This window comes from Cherax quadricarinatus, chromosome 7, assembly GCF_038502225.1.
Source record: "Cherax quadricarinatus isolate ZL_2023a chromosome 7, ASM3850222v1, whole genome shotgun sequence".
Classification (NCBI taxonomy): domain Eukaryota; kingdom Metazoa; phylum Arthropoda; class Malacostraca; order Decapoda; family Parastacidae; genus Cherax; species Cherax quadricarinatus.
The window spans coordinates 1,415,103-1,432,177 of record NC_091298.1 but is presented as its reverse complement, the minus strand read 5'-3'; the positions used below and the strand labels follow the sequence as shown (position 1 = coordinate 1,432,177).

Below are 17,075 nucleotides of genomic sequence, written 5' to 3'. Positions count from 1 at the left end.
CAAGGAGCTTGTTTTTAGAATGGCTGCACGAGTCTTTTGCTTTTGCTGCTAGGAAATATCTTGCCAACAATCTTCTGCCTGAAAGGTGCCTTCTTCTAATGGACAATATGCCAGCACACCCTCCAAGTTTGGTTGACAATATGGACAATGAGTATGATTTCATTAAGGTTAAGTTCCTCCTTCCCAACACTACTCCTCTACTGCAGCCCATGGACCAGCAAGTAATCTTCAACTTCAAGAAGCTGTACACTAAGGGACTCTTCACCAGGTGTTTTAATGTGACTGAGGAGACGTTTTTGATGCTGAAGGAGTTCTGGAAGAACCATTTCAACATCCTGAATGCATTCCTTAACGAGATTTCGAAGGATTTGAGATCTCTGTTGTGGAGGAGATCATGTCCTCGGGCAAGAGTATGGGTCTTGTAGTTGACTGACGACATCGAAGAACTGGTCGAGGATCATGAAGAGGAACTGACAATGTGTGAACTCGCTGAACTCTAGAATGAGCAGCATAAGGTGCTCACTGAGGAACAGGCATTGGAAGAAGAAAAAAGGGAGGAGATTAAAAGTGATGTGATAAAAGTTGTCATAGAAAAATGGAATGAGTGTCAGGATTTCTTTGAGAAAAACCACCCCAACAAAACTGCTATGAACAGAGTGTTGAACATGATAAACAATAACATCTTTTCTCATTTCCATAACATTTTGATGCAAAGGAAATGACAAGTCACATTAGATTCTTCAAAACAGTAACCTCCTCCCCACTTATCTTCCTCACCTCCTTCATGCCAGAAGTCAACTCATGCAAGGTTAGTTTTCTTGGTTGTTTATGGTATATTTTTCTCTGTTATTTAAGTTTTTCTCTATTAAACTGCATTATTTTGTATAATTAAGGATTTTTCAAACTTTGATTCATTTTTCTGTGCTTAAAACTCTTAAAAAAAAACTTTACAGTGAATGGTTCGTAGGGTCTAGAACAGACTCATGCAATGTTAGTTTTCTCTGTTGTTCAAGGTTTTTACATTTAGTTTACTATTACACTGTGCATTCTTTGGTATAAATAACTATTTTTGTGCTTAAAAATCTTAAAAAAAAAAATATTTACACACAATTCGTAGGGGTCTGGAACGGATTAATCTTATTTACGTACAATCCAATGGGGAAATTAGGTTCGGGTCACAACCAAATCAGGTCACGACCAAAGTTTTGGAATGAATTATGGTTGTGACCAGAGGTTCAGCTGTATTTAATTAAAAAAGTTTTTTAATATTCAGATTTCGCATGTTCTTGTGTTGATATTTGAATGAATGTTGTTACAATGCACATATAACCCCGCACATAGGAGACAAACTTTTGACGATATTTTTGTCTGTCTTATACCATTAACTAGTTAATGGTCCACGTCCAAATGAAAGATCATCATGAATATGTCGCCCATATGCTGGTTATTTGTGTATTGTTCTAGTCACAGTATTGTGCCTTTTTATTCTTCAAAAATGTGAGCAGGAGGGAGATTGGTGGGATCATCTACCACTTCATTGAAACAGAAATTGATGAAAAAGACGACTTGTTTGAAAAGTGGCATGTAAACTGAATTCTTTTCTTTTACTTTCATTGAAAATAGACTTCATGATTGTTAGTAGAGCTTGTCTTTTTTCTTTGTGAACTAGAGCAAGGACTGCTTTTTTATGTTATATTTTAATGTAGGGAAAAAAAGAATTAAGCCACTAGTTTAGTGCAGTAAGGCCATATTATTTCATTTTAATTATGGAGATTCAGCCTCATTGCATGAAAAATAAGTGATCAAAAATAAAATGTTGACTTTTGTATCAAATTTATATTAGTACTATTTTTTTATTAAAATGAAAAGTGGTATGTAATTAATGTAATTTTAAAAGTTATGAATTACTGTCCTAGATAATGTTTTAGAATTGATAAAATAATTTATGACATAAGGAAATGGGTAAATTTTTTTTATTGGAAAAGCTTGAACATAGCTATGATGACTGTTATTTAATACGGTATGCCTTAGCTGCTGTTTTTTAATTATTAAATCTACTGAGCAGTCACATCCAGTTTGCCCCTAAACATAATTTTTCAAAATCACATGTAAAAAACTAATGTAAAAAACTAATATAAGTAGTAAATAGCTGTACATATATTTCTCATATTATTTATTTATTTATTTATTTATTTATTTATTTATTACAATTTGAGCACACATACAGAGGTACAAAAAAAAAAATACAGATAAGAGCAGCATGCCAAAGCCACTTATACTATGCATAGCATTACGGGCTGGCTTAAAATTAACTTAAGATTAACTAAGCAATGATGAAATCAGTGATAAAACATTAATGTAAACAAATTACTATAAAGTACAAGTGAGTATTACAAAGACAGGTCATATGGTTGCATGCATTATTGTACATTCAGTCGTATGGAGAATTCTGTTAGGTAGTTTATTTAAAAAAATAGTAAAGTTAGATTGGGTTTTAGGTTTAACATTTATGTGATATAATTGTGAGAAACATTTAAGATATACAATTTATAAGGTTGAGTTATTCAGTATTTATTTGGTTTTGGGTGAGTAAGTGATCTTTGAGAAGAGACTTGAATTTATAAACAGGTAGTGTTTCTTTTATATTTACAGGTAATGAATTCCAGATTTTAGGGCCTTTTATGTGCATTGAGTTTTTGCATAGTGTGAGATGGACACGAGGAACATCAAAGAGTGATCTGTGCCTTGTGTTATGGTCATGTGTTCTGTTGAGGTTGGCAAGGAGATGTTTGAGGGGAGGGTTAATATCAGAGTTAAGTGTTCTATGTATGTAATAGGTGCAGTAATAAGTATGGATGTTTTGTATGGTGAGTAGGTTTAGTGTATTGAATATTGGTGGAGTGTGCTGCCTGTAGTGAGAATTTGTTATCATTCTAACTGCAGCCTTTTGTTGGGTAATTAGTGGTCTGAGATGGTTAATTGTTGTTGAGCCCCATGCACAAATTCCATAGGTGAGATAGGGGTAAATAAGTGAGTGATATAGGGCCAGGAGGGCTGACTGTGGAGCATAGTACCGTATCTTCGATAGTATGCCTACAGTCTTGGAAATTTTTTTAGAAATTTGTTGTATATGTGTATGAAATTTGAGTCTATTATCAAGGTGGATTCCTAAGAATTTTCCCTCTGTTAGCTTTGTGATAGGTGATCCGTTTATCATTATGTTAAGAGGGACATCTGTAGCTCTGTTACCAAACTGAATGAAGTAGGTTTTGTCAATGTTTAGTGTAAGTTTGTTAGTCCTCATTCAGGTAGATATTTTCTGTAATTCGGTATTTACAGTATTGGCTAGCGTGACTGGGCTCGAGTGGGAGAAAACGTATGTAGTGTCATCTGCAAATAGTGTGGGTTTGAGTAATTGCGAAGCATTTGGTAGGTCATTTATGTATAGGAGAAAGAGAAGAGGGCCAAGGACACTTCCCTGTGGGACACCAACTGTAATTGGTTGTGCAGAAGAGTTTGCCCCATTTGCCTACACATATTGGCTTCTGTTGCTGAGGTATGACTTGAGGTAGTTGAGGGAGTGCCCTCTTATACCATAGTGTGACAATTTTACGTGGAGCAAGTCATGGTCAACTGTATCAAAAGCTTTACGTAAGTCAATGAAGATCCCCAGTGGGACTTCTTTTTTCTCTATTGCAATGTATATATGTTCTAGCATGTGTACAATAGCATCATTAGTATTTTTATTAGGCCTGAATCCAAATTGGCAGGGGTTGAGTATGTTTTGGGAGATAAGGTAGGAGTAGATTCGTTTATTAATTAATTTTTCGAAGATTTTTGAGAGAGGGTGTAAGTTGGATATTGGCCTATAGTTATTCAACTCTGTTTGGTCTCCTCCTTTGTGGATCGGGGTGACCCTTGCTATTTTGAGTACTGTAGGGAAGGTGGAGGATTCAATGGATTTGTTAAAGAGTGTTGCAATGATTGGTGATAGCACTTGTGACACTTTTTTGTATATAAAGGGTGGTAAGGTATTTAAATCTCCTGCCTTGTTTTTTAGTGCATTGATAATAAGGGAGACTTCGTATGGGTTAGTCGGAGCTAGGAACAGTGTGTTCGGGTAGTTGCCGGTGAGGTAGTCATTTGGTGGGGTACCTGAGCTTGGGATTTTATTGGCAAGGTTTTGTCCTATAGTGGAGAAGAAATCATTGAGTCTGTTTGCTGTTTCTGTTGGTGGGAGTTGAGGTTCATCTGATTTTGCTAATTTTATTTCGCTATTTCGTGATATCTTTTTTGTTCCCAGAATTTCTGATAGGGTTTTCCAGGTCTTTTTTATATCACCTCGTAAGTTGGATAATCTGTTCTCATAATACAATTTTTTTGCCCTTCTTATCAGGCTGGTTAGGATTGACGAGTAACGTTTTGTTTGGTCTCTGGTTATGTGACCCATTCTGTACTGTTTTTCATATTGGTGTTTTGTATTTATGGATTTGAGAATGCTGGGTGTTAACCAGGGACTGTTCAGTCTCTTAGCTGTCATCTGTTTAGTTTTTTTAGGGCAGTGCTTATTATAGAGGTATTGGGTCTTTTTTAGAAAATTATTAATACATTCGTCAATATCTGTATAGATTTCTAGCTCAGTGTGCCAGTCAATGTTTGCTACTGCTGTTGTGAAGTTATTAATGGCTGCCTCATAATGCTTTTATATAAATACTACATTAAAGGGCTATAGACATAAATATTAAAAAAATAAATTTCATGTGAAAAAGTAAACATAAAAATGTTGCTACTTAGTAATTAATAAATTTTATTTTTTTTACAAAACTGAAATTGCAATAATTTTTGTTTAGAATACAGTTTGTCCTAACAAGATTCCTCTGTGCTTTTTAACATCTCCAGTGATTGTAGAGGTTCCTGATTGATCTAGGTCAACAAATGCTAACTAGACACCAAAACTACAAACCACCTTATTGTAATATCTGTGTCTACTTATAAAAAATATAAGATAATTGTTATTGCTGAAACACAGATGTATAAGGAAGAGTTTCTTCAAGATTAGGGTAGTGGATACAGTATGGTAGGATTTAGTGTAGGCAAACTCCTTAAATGAATCTAGTTAGTGTTAAAATGACCGGGTCCAAGAACAGGAGCTCCTTCTCTGCAAACAGAGTCAGCTGTAGAAAGACAAAGAGTGGCTGCAGTAATGCACCAATAAATAATTGATGATTTTCAATTCTGAAAAATGCAAGGAGGAGGAGGAGGAAAGTGACCATTATTAACATATGAGCAGAGAAAGTGCTAGGTGATGTGAAGGAGAAGAGGAGGATGAGGAGGAGGAGGAGGAGGAAAGTGATTTTTAAGATGAGGAGTAGGTAAATGTTTGCATCAGACAAGGAGAAAGACCATGAATGGCCTTGATGTATCTAAATATTTATTAAAATGTTATTCAGAAACTAATGCCAAGGTACAGGTAGTAATAAAGTTGGTAGAATTACCGACAATATGTAAAGTAAAAGGACACAAGTGCAACTAATGTGACATTTTATTGTGGCAACATTTCGCTTTCCAGGGGCTTTATCAAGCCATTACAAACAATATATGGACACAGAGGGTATATATAGGCTCAGAGTGAGGTGCAATACTAGTGGTAGTAGTAGTAGTAGTAGTAGTAGTAGTAGAAGTAGTAAAACAGTATGGTAGAGCAATTAATTCGTATATGAGTAAAAGGATAAAAAAGCTATCACTTGGGTAACATATATACCCTCTGTGTCCATATTGTTTGTAATGGCTTGATAAAGCTCCTGGAGAGCGAAACATTGCCACAATAAAATGTCACATTAGTTGCACTTGTGTCCTTTTACTTTACAAGGTACAGGTAACTGGCTAGTCAGTTCAGATTCTTGATTACCATAATTTTTTTATTTAGATAGAACAGTCTTTGGTAAAGCATGTTTATTTTGTGGTTTGCTATCAACTAACATTATATGCATGCTGTGCATGAGTATTTGATGTGCTAATCTGCTTTGCTAGAATGTCGGCCAGGGGAATGGCAGTGCAAGAACAAGTATTGCATACAAGAATCTCAGCGGTGTGACAGAGTAATCCAGTGCTCTGACTACTCAGATGAAGAAAATTGCCCAGGTGTGTTCTCATAATGCTGTTAAGCAAACTAATGTAGCATAAGCCTTTCTTTAGATTGCCTGGTAGAAATATGCTAATTCTCCTTTTTACAATTAACTCACAAATTTGAGAGGAAACTAGTTGCAAGTTACTTGCAACTTAATAGTTATCAGGGATCAGTCAAAGCATCTTCAGTTTTCTCTAATTTGTGGGTTAGTTGTGAATTGTTCCTGGCAGGGTATAGTAATTTTCTTCTTAGTGATGCCCTGTTTTCTTCATTGCTTAATTTTTGGATGATATCCTGAACATGCCACTTCACTCTGACTGAAAGCTTATAACAATTGATTTTTTTTTGTACATATTACTGTGCATTGGCCATCTCCCATGAAAGGATTTTATTTTCAAAATGTACATATTCTTCTTTCAACACACCGGCCATATCCCACCGAGGCGGGGTGGCCCAAAAGGAAAAACGAAAGTTTCTCCTTTTACGTTTAGTAATATATACAGGAGAAGAGGTTACTAGCCCCTTGCTCCCGGCATTTTAGTCGCCTCTTACAACACGCATGGCTTACGGAGGAAGAATACTGTTCCACTTCCCCATGGAGAAAAATGTACATATATTGTTACAAAATTAGGTGACTTTTATTTCACACATTTTGAAAAGCCCCTAGTCATACAGAACACTTCGAGTGGACTAAAATTAGAACTTAAACATGCTGAAAATTATATAGTTGAAGTTAGCTTATAGTATTTGAATATAAGTTTTAATATAATTAAGCATAGGATATTTGCTCTTTGGAGGGACATCTAAACTGTCATATCTGCGCACCTGTGGCAAGACAGTGATAGTGTGAATGATGGTACACGTGTTTCTTTTTTGGGTCAGTCTGCCTCAGTGAGTGACTACCAAAAAATTAAGTAATGCCTATATATTAAAATATCAGTGTTAATTTGAAAAGATAGTAAATCAAAATTGAAATGACAGTTTTAGTTATAATAATTATTGGAGGTAGAAATATAATGATGACAATAAGTACATGAGCATGAATAGTGATTGGATGTGAGAAGTCAGGTGAGGAAAGTTAAGTTGATGGCTTAACCCTTTGAGGGTCTGTGCTGTAGATCTATGGCTATATGTACATTGAGGGTCCAAACGGTAGATCTACACCATGAGCTCAGCTCACTCTGATAAGCTGTGAGCGGTAAATTTGGGCCTAGATATGAGAGAATACATCTGTGTGGTATGTGTGCACCACATAAAACAAATCCTGCAGCACAGTGCATAATGAGAGAAAAAAAAATGTGACCGTAATTTTCGATTAAAACAGCGACTTTGCAGTGTTTTTTCGTATGTTTTTTTATAGTTGTATTTGCGATTTCTTCATCTCATTTCATAGAATGGAAGTTATATTACAGAAATAGAGATGATTTTGATTGTTTTTAGTAATGGAAATGGGTTGAAACTGAGTTCAAAATAGCAGAAATGTTAAATTTTTGCCGATGTTCAAGAATAAACAAATGATCCCACACGTCTAATACACGCCAGGTGGTGGGTCTAATATACGTTCACAAATGTGATGATATTATTTATGCAATTATTACAGTATTGCATAACTGTAAATCTTCTATTTTTTGGTTTGAATAAAAATTCATTATGTGAATAAAAAAATCAAAATGGAATTCATTTGTAAAGCCTGAAAACATAACTAATGAACAGATAAAATGTTAGTTTAGTTCCAGGAATGCCTACATTGTTTATTCTGGACCCTATTTTGAAATTAGAATATTTTGAACTTTGCATTAAATTGGCCAAATTACCAATTTCCAATCACTTTATTTTGTAGTTGAAACAGTTGAATTGGCAATTTCTTGTGCTCAGTCAATAGAACAGAAGTAATACTAGTAAAATAGCTAAGAATTTGGTTGACAGGAGTAATATAATTGGCCTAAAATGGGAGTCAAAGTCGGGAAAATCGCCGATGCGTAAATATCACTGACACATCAAAATTCGCAAGAGCATAATTTTGTCAATTTTCCATCAAATTTCGTACTTTCAGAAAAAGATTCTCTACCATTTCAGTAGAAAAAATTAAATTATTTATTGAAAATTCTTGGACACTGGTGTGCACTTTGAAATTTGGCCCTTGGACCCTGAAAGGGTTAAATAAGCAGATTGCATTAAATATATTATATTTGACATTTATATTTAAGGTTTGTAAATTTGTATCCAATTCAGGAAGTGCTTCTAACAATATTTTGAGACACTTGGCAGATAAGGAACTTCTAAAATCTTCTGGTAAAGAGTTCAATATTTTTCAGCTTTTTATTTTCATGGAGTTTCTCTTCAGATTGAGTTGATTGCAAAGGATAATAATAATAATAATAATAATAATAATAATAATAATAATAATAATAATAATAATAATAATAATAAAGTTTATTTCTTTGTAAAGGTTACAATGTGTAATTACAATTTTGATTTACTAAGTACAAAGATAGCCACTATCATGCTGAGGCATTTCGGGCAAACTGATCCTAATACATAGTAACTAATTAAAACTAGATAAGATAATAGTACATAGTAACTATACTTAAAACTAGACAAGAAGTAGTGGTTAACTTTTTTACAAACTTATTTAAACTTAATACAAGTGAGAGGTAGTAAAGTGGAATAGTGGTTAGCTGTTTTACAATCTTATTTGAACTTAGTACAAAATCTGACTTACAAGTAATGGTGTAGGTGGTAATATTTTATGGCAGAATTAAAAGCCAGGAGGTCACATGATAAGACTAATTAGCAGATGTTATGGCAGATTTGGTTAATATTGAGAAATAAGATGATTTTATCGATTGGCAGAATTAAGAGCCTAGAGGGTATAGTAAGCATATATGCACCTGGAGAAGAGAGAAGTGTAGAGGAGAGAGAGAGATTTTAGGAAATGTTGAGTGAATGCGTGGGGAGTTTTGAACCAAGTGTGAGAGTACTTGTGGTTTGGGATTTCAGTGCTGAAGTGGGTAAAAATGTTGTGGAGGGAGTAGTAGGTAAATTTGGGGTGCCAGGGGTAAATGTAAATGGGGAGCCTTTAATTGAGCTATGTATAGAAAGAGATTTGGTAATAAGTAATACATATTTTATGAAAAAGAGGATAAATAAATATACAAGGTATGATGTAGCACGTAATGAAGTAGTTTGTTAGATTATGTATTGGTGGATAAAAGGTTAATGGGTAGGCTCCAGGATGTACATGTTTATAGAGGGGCAACTGATATATCGGATCATTACACTGTATTTAGTTGTAGCTACACTTAGAGTAAGAGGTAGATGGGCCAAGAGGAAGGTGGCAACAACAAGTAGGTGGGGGCAGGAGGAAAGAGGAGTGATTGGTGGAATGATGAAGTAAAGGGTGTGATAAAAGAGAAAAAGTTAGCTTATGAGAGGTTTTTATAAAGCAGAAGTGTTATAAGAAGAGCAGAGTATATGGAGACTAAAAGAAAGGTGAAGAAAGTGGTGAGAGAGTGCAAAAGGAAAGCAGATGATAGAGTGGGAGAGGCACTGTCAAGAAATTTTAATGAAAATAAGAAAAAAATATGGAGCGAGTTAAACAAGTTAAGAAAGCCTAGGTAACATATGGATTTGTCAGTTAAAAATGGAGTAGGGGAGTTAGTAGATAGGGAGAGGGAGGTATTAGGTAGATGGCGAGAATATTTTGAGGAACTTTTAAATGTTGAGGAAGAAAGGGAGGCAGTAATTTCATGAACTGGCCAGGGAGGTAAACCATCTTTTAGGAGTGAAGAAGAGCAGAATGTAAGTGTGGGGGAGGTACGTGAGGCATTACATAGAATGAGAGGTGGTAAAGCAGCTGGAACTGATGGGATCATGACAGAAATGTTAAAAGCAGGGGGGGGATATAGTGTTGGAGTGGTTGGTACTTTTGTTTAATAAATGTATGAAAGAGGGGAAGGTACCTAGGGATTAGTGGAGAGCATGTATAGTCCCTTTATATAAAGGGAAAGGGGACAAAAGAGATTGTAAAAATTATAGAGGAATAAGTTTACTGAGTATACCAGGAAAAGTGTACGGTAGGGTTATAATTGAAAGAATTAGAGGTAAGGCAGAATGTAGGATTGCAGATGAGCAAGGAGGTTTCAGAGTGGGTAGGGTATGTGTAGATCAAGTGTTAACATTGAAACATATATGTGAACAGTATTTAGATAAAGGTAGGGAAGTTTTTATTGCATTTATGGATTTAGAAAAGGCATATGATAGAGTGGATAGGGGAGCAATGTGGCAGATGTAATAAGTATATGGAATAGGTGGTAAGTTACTAAATGCTGTAAAGAGTTTTTATGAGGATAGTGAGGCTCAGGTTAGGGTGTGTAGAAGAGAGGGAGACTACTTCCCAGTAAAAGTAGGTCTTAGACAGGGATGTGTAATGTCACCATGGTTGTTTAATATATTTATAGATGGGGTTGTAAAAGAAGTAAATGCTAGGGTGTTCGGGAGAGGGGTGGGATTAAATTATGGGAAATCATATACAAAATGGGAATTGACACAGTTACTTTTTGCTGATGATACTGTGCTTATGGGAGATTCTAAAGAAAAATTGCAAATGTTAGTGGATGAGTTTGGGAGTGTGTGTAAAGGTAGAAAGTTGAAAGTGAACATAGAAAAGAGTAAGGTGATGAGGGTATCAAATGATTTAGATAAAGAAAAATTGGATATCAAATTGGGGAGGAGGAGTATGGAAGAAGTGAATGTTTTCAGATAGTTGGGAGTTGACGTGTCAGTGGATGGATTTATGAAGGATGAGGTTAATCATAGAATTGATGAAGGAAAAAAGGTGAGTGGTGCGTTGAGGTATATGTGGGGTCAAAAAACGTTATCTATGGAGGCAGAGAAAGGAATGTATGAAAGTATAGTAGTACCAACACTCTTATATGGGTGTGAAGCTTGGGTTGTGAATGCAGCAGTGAGGAGGTGGTTGGAGGCAGTGGAGATGTCCTGTCTAAGGGCAATGTGTGGTGTAAATATTATGCAGAAAATTCAGAATTTGGAAATTAGGAGAAGGTGTGGAGTTTATAAAAGCATTAGTCAGAGGGCTGAAGAGGGGTTGTTGAGGTGGTTTGGTCATTTAGAGAGAATGGATCAAAGTAGAATGACATGGAGAGCATATAAATCTGTAGGAGAAGGAAGGCGGGGTAGGGGTTGTCCTCGAAAAGGTTGGAAGGAAGGGGTAAGGGAAGTTTTGTGGGCGAGGGGCTTGGACTTCCAGCAGGCGTGCACGAGCGTGTTCGATAGGAGTGAATGGAGACAAATGGTATTTGGGACCTGACGATCTGTTGGAGTGTGAGCAGGGTAAAATTTAGTGAAGGGATTCAGGGAAACCGGTTATTTTTATATAGCTGGACTTGAGTCCTGGAAATGGGAAGTACAATGCCTGCACTCTAAAGGAGGGGTTTCAGGATATTAGCAGTTTGGAGGGATATGTTGTGTATCTTTATACGTATATGCTTCTAAACTGTTGTGTTCTGAGCACCTCTGCAAAAACTGTGATTATGTGTGAGTGAGGTGAAAGTGTTGAATTATGACGAAAGTATTTTCTTTTTGGGGATTTTCTTTCTTTTTGGGTCACCCTTCCTTGGTGGGAGACAGCCAACTTGTTGAAAAAAAAAAAAACATAATTTTGTGTGATATGAGGGTGAAGACACTCTTTGGTTTCATGTTTGTAAAGTTGAGAGACTGTGGCGATGTTGGAACGGCTGCCTCATCCCTGCATCCCAACGATGTGATGGCTTCTATAACTGTTATGATGGATCTGATGAGTACTTCTGCCGCTATATATACATATAGAGATCACCTAACCTAAGATCTCGAATATCCACTTGCTGGTAACAGGAAATCTGAAACTTTTCACAGCCAGTCAAGAACTGTCTAGTTTCTCATAAATGCATTTTGAACAAAATTGTTCATATACAGAGAACTTGTATAGAGTATGAAACATTTAAAATATTTAGTAGAGACAGTATTGACATGTAGGATCTATATATGTTTAATTTTTGAACCAAAATTAACTTAAGGGGTACCTTGGCTTTCTGTGCCTTTCCCACGGGCAGGGTGTACGAAAAAATTGACAATTGAGTTAAGATTTCAGAAAAATAGTTCAACAATCTGGGCACAGTTTGGTGTAAGTCTCATGTTTGTACAATGTTTCTAAAAAGAATTATAGTCATTGCAACATTTCTTATGATGATGCCACAAATAGCATATCCCCTTGTGGACATAGTGAATTTTCAACAGTTTTTTAATGTATATACAGTGTTACCTTGGGATACGAACTTAATTCGTTCCAGAAGGCTGTTCGAGTGCCGATACCAAACAAATTTTTCCCATAAGGAATAATGTAAATGAGATTAATCCATTTCAGACTCCCAAAAATGCACTTACAAAAGCACTTACATAAATACACTTTTATAATTGTTCGAGTTTTCAGCTCTTTGTATCCTGAGGTACCACTGTATATATTTTTTTGCTAATTTATTAAAATCAACCTTTAGCATCATTACAAATTGGGGGAAGCTTGTACCAGACAAGGAATAAGCTGAGAGAGAGACTCAGTAGTGCCGAACATGTCATGATACACGTCATGATACATGTCATGATATTAGGAGTATACCACTGCAGGCTCTATAAAATGTTGTACAGTAGACCATCATTTAGCACGAGTTTATTTGGGTATTGCATTGTTGAAGAATTGTGGCACAATTTTATGTAACACGTCGTATAATTAATTTAACACGGTTCAGAGTGTGGGAAGGAAAAATGAAATTCTCTTTTGCTTAAGCAGCCGCCTTGTTGTGGAGCAGCTGGGGAGCCCGCCCGCCATACCCTGCCACTCCCCGACACCACCCTACCATCCCAGCGTTCGTAATTCATACGTGTCCAGTCTTTCTCTGCTACAAGGCAGCTGCGTTGTGAATTGTGTTATGACATTTAAATTACTATATCTTGTATCTGCCAAGCAATCATGACACCCAGTAGCCATACCAGTGTTGCTGAAAGTGGCACAAAGGGGTATAAGCACTTAAATCTTAGAATTAACAAAGAAACAAAGATATTAGACAAGAGATAACCTGTAGCCGTAATGAAGTGTTACTTTGTACACAGAAAAAGAGGTAAACATAAGTTTGTGTGATTGACTGAATAACTTACTAAATGACTGACTTACTGAATGACTGACTGACTTACTGAGTGACCTGACTTACTGAGTGACTTGACTGACTGAATGACTTGACTGACTTACTGAGTGACTTGACTGAATGCCTTACTGAGTGACTTGACTGACTTACTGATTGACTTGACTGACAGTAAGTCAGCCAAGTCACTCAGTAAGTCAGTCAAGTCATTCAGTAAGTCAGTCAGGTCACTCAGTAAGTAAGTCAAGTCATTCAGTAAGTCAGTCAAGTCACTCAGTAAATCAGTCAAGTCATTAAGCAAGTCAGTCAAGTCACTCAATAAGTGACATACACTACATACCATATAAAAATAATACAGACAATCATACATGAATAAATAGACATAATAGTGAGATGAGATAGGCACTTGGGCATAGGGGGTGTACATCAATATTATACAGGTCCTCCATCACAAATCTGGCATCATTGGGACCTGTAGTGTGCCGGATTACTGAGTTTGCCGGATTACAGAGTGTTTAGGTTAAAATACACTTAATAAAATTAACCAACTTGACTTGCACAATGTTCATTGAACATCGGCAAAAATCGAACATTTCCGCTACTTTGAGCTCAATTTCAAGGTACTTTTCATCATGAAAGCAATCAAAATCATGTCTATTTCTGTAATATATCTTCCATTCTATCAAAATGAGACCAAAAAAAAAATGAGAATACAACCATAAAAACCATACGAAAAGATACTGCAAAGAGGCGGCTAATGGCTGAGAAGTGAACTTCCTTATTTATCGTCCGTCTTTTTTATTTTTGTTGTACGTTAAGAAGCATGTTTCCATCATACATTACCCAAGTTTCAATGAGATAACCCAATAAACAACCAAGAAAAAAAAATATTGACTGAAAATCATATATGGCAAGCCCAAGCCAGGTACTGGAAATAAGTCACTTTGTCTGACTTTTCTGGGTTATCCTAGGTTCTCTATACATACACTGATATGTATGATAATTTATGTAACTGTATTTGTGTATACTTTAATACACTTATTTACTTCTAGTCTGTCAACTGAGTACAAGAAACCGCCCATTCACTTACTTCAACTACCCAATAAAGTGGTCAGAAATTGGCAGTTTGGCCGATTTCACACAAATTTCAACATATGCCAATTTCAAAATAGGGTCCAGAATAAACAATGCAGACATTCCTGGCACTAAAATAACATTTTCTCTGTTCATTAGTCACGGCTACAGGCCCCTCTCATATTACTCTTGCTTACCATTTGGAATTTTTATTCACAAAAAAAAAGAAGATTTACTGTTATGCAGACTACTGCATTATTGTAATAATTGTATAAATAATGTCAACCCATTCTTGACTCCGTATTGGAATTTGGACTGGCAGGCGGACAGGTATTGGACGGTGACGTCATTTGTTTACTCTTGAACATCGCTAAAGAATAGAACATTTTCGCTACTGTGAGCGCAATTTCAAGATACTTTTCTTCATGAAAGCAATCAAAATCATATCTATTTCTGTAATATATCTTTCATTCTATCAAATGAGACTGAAAAAATGAAAATATAACCATAAAAACATACAAAAATATACTGCTAAGCAGTCGCTAATGGCTGAGAAGTGAACTCCGCTATTTATGGTCTGATTTCTTTCATTTTTGGTCTAGGTTAAGAAGTATTTTTCCATCATACATTGCCCAAGTTTGAATAAGATAACCCAACAAACAACTGAGAAAATAATAATAATATAAGAATAATAATAATTGTCAGTTTGGAGAGATATACAGTGGACCCCTCCTAACAATATTATTTCAATCCAGAAGTCTGTTTGGGTGCCGTTATAGACTGAATTTGTTCCCATAAGAAATATTGTGAATTAGATTAGTCTGTGTCAGACCCCCAAAAATACACCTACAAAAGCACCTACAAAAATACACGTACATAATTGGTCGAGTTGGAAGCTGATCGTTAGGCGGGGGTCCACTGTATTGTGTATTTTTATACGTATATACTTCTAAGCTGTTGTATTCTGGGCACCTCTGCAAAAACAGTGATTATGTGTGAGTGAGGTGAAAGTGTTGAATGATGATGAAAGTATTTTCTTTTTGGGGATTTTCTTTCTCTTTGGGTTACCCTGCCTTGGTGGGAGACGGCACACTTGTTGAAAAAAAAAAATAATAATAATATCTTTATTTACTACACGTACATGTACAAGGTATACAGGCCTAGCTGACAATCAGTGACATGCTGCTGTATAGAAAGCCGCTTGTTATGCTGAGTATTTCAAGAAAATTAGGTCAGTGTCCCAGGATAACACCCACACTAGTCGGCTAACACCCAGGTACCCATTTACTGATGGGTAAACATAGACAACAAGTGAAAAGAAACACGCCTAATGTTTCTACCCTGGCTGGGAATCGAATATTTACCAAAAATCATATATGGCTAACCCAAGCCAGGTACTAAAAATAAGCCACATTGACTTTTTTGGGGTTATCCTAGGTTCTCTACACATATGCTGCTGTGTGAGATAATCTATAGAGAGAAAATAACTTTTTTGTTTCATGTTTATGGTGGAGTACGATTGTATATCATAGTTAGCCCTGTGCTATACTCCGTTTTCTCTAATATAAGCCACCAAGACAGGGATAGGAGAATTATTTGTATACCATATCCTCTTCATACCTCCGTCGAACTGCTAAGTGTTATGCCAAATATTATTTATTCTGGAGTATTTAACATGTTTTATGTTATTTATATTGTTTATTATGTCATATTAGATCAATTGTGATATGCAAATAAGCTGTAGTGTTGATATTAGCATAATAATAAAGCATATTCTGCTTCACGAGACTGAGTTCATGACAACCGACAATGGCTTCAAAGCCACTGGATAATGTACTGTGTAGGTGCTTTACATAATGAGAAACATTTCTTTTATTTATTGGAACCATGGCTAGGGCTAAAAGTAAGCAGGTTAAAACAATAAATGGAGAAAAAGAAATTGGAATGACTTATGCAGCAAGTAGCGCCACCAAACAGTACCAGCAGGTTGGTGTGGCGACCCTGGAAATTTGAAATTATGCTAGCCAAAATTAGTGCTGAATAACTGAAGTAACCGAATAACTGATTGCCGGATTTGTGATGGCGGACCTGTAATATTACGTTCTCTCTTATTGATCACTGCCAGACAGTGGGCAAACTGCACAAGAAGTGAATAACAACACTCTTATCCTATGTTTTTATACATAAATAGCATTACTCACTCTCCAAATAAAAAAATATTCGGTCCCATGTTATAGGCCTACTCCCATTTTCCTCAGTTTCTCAAGAGTAAATTATTGACCTATATGCAATGATTTCACCATGAAAAATGAATGGAATGAAACGTTTTTACAGTAAGCATTTAGCAATGAATGTTTTTACAATTACAGTGGACCCCCGCATAACGATTTCCTCCGAATGCGACCAATTATGTAAGTGTATTTATGTAAGTGCGTTTGTACGTGTATGTTTGGGGGTCTGAAATGGACTAATCTACTTCACAATATTTCTTATGGGAACAGATTCGGTCAGTACTGGCACCTGAACATACTTCTGGAGTGAAAAAATATCGTTAACCGGGGGTCCACTGTATATATAGAGATAATTTGAATGACCCCAATTTTTTTGCATTTATGGGCGGCTGCAAAGAGCAGTGAAAAAGTTAAAGTTACCATCTTTATTTTTTGGGGGGATGAAACTAGAGG

General features: G+C 35.9%; 1 protein-coding gene across 50 annotated transcripts in view; it reads left to right on the top strand.

The window, feature by feature from the left end:
* Positions 1–17,075, top strand: part of trol (terribly reduced optic lobes) — a 960,590-nt gene that overhangs the window by 396,521 nt on the left and 546,994 nt on the right. For 46 of the 50 annotated variants that reach the window (XM_070082142.1, XM_070082177.1, XM_070082160.1 and 43 more), the window contains one exon: positions 6,031–6,141. The exons of the other annotated variants lie outside the window; for them this stretch is intronic. In XM_070082142.1, the coding sequence (XP_069938243.1) occupies positions 6,031–6,141 (111 nt within the window). The remainder of the gene's footprint in view (positions 1–6,030; positions 6,142–17,075) is intronic. 50 annotated transcript variants of the gene reach the window in all.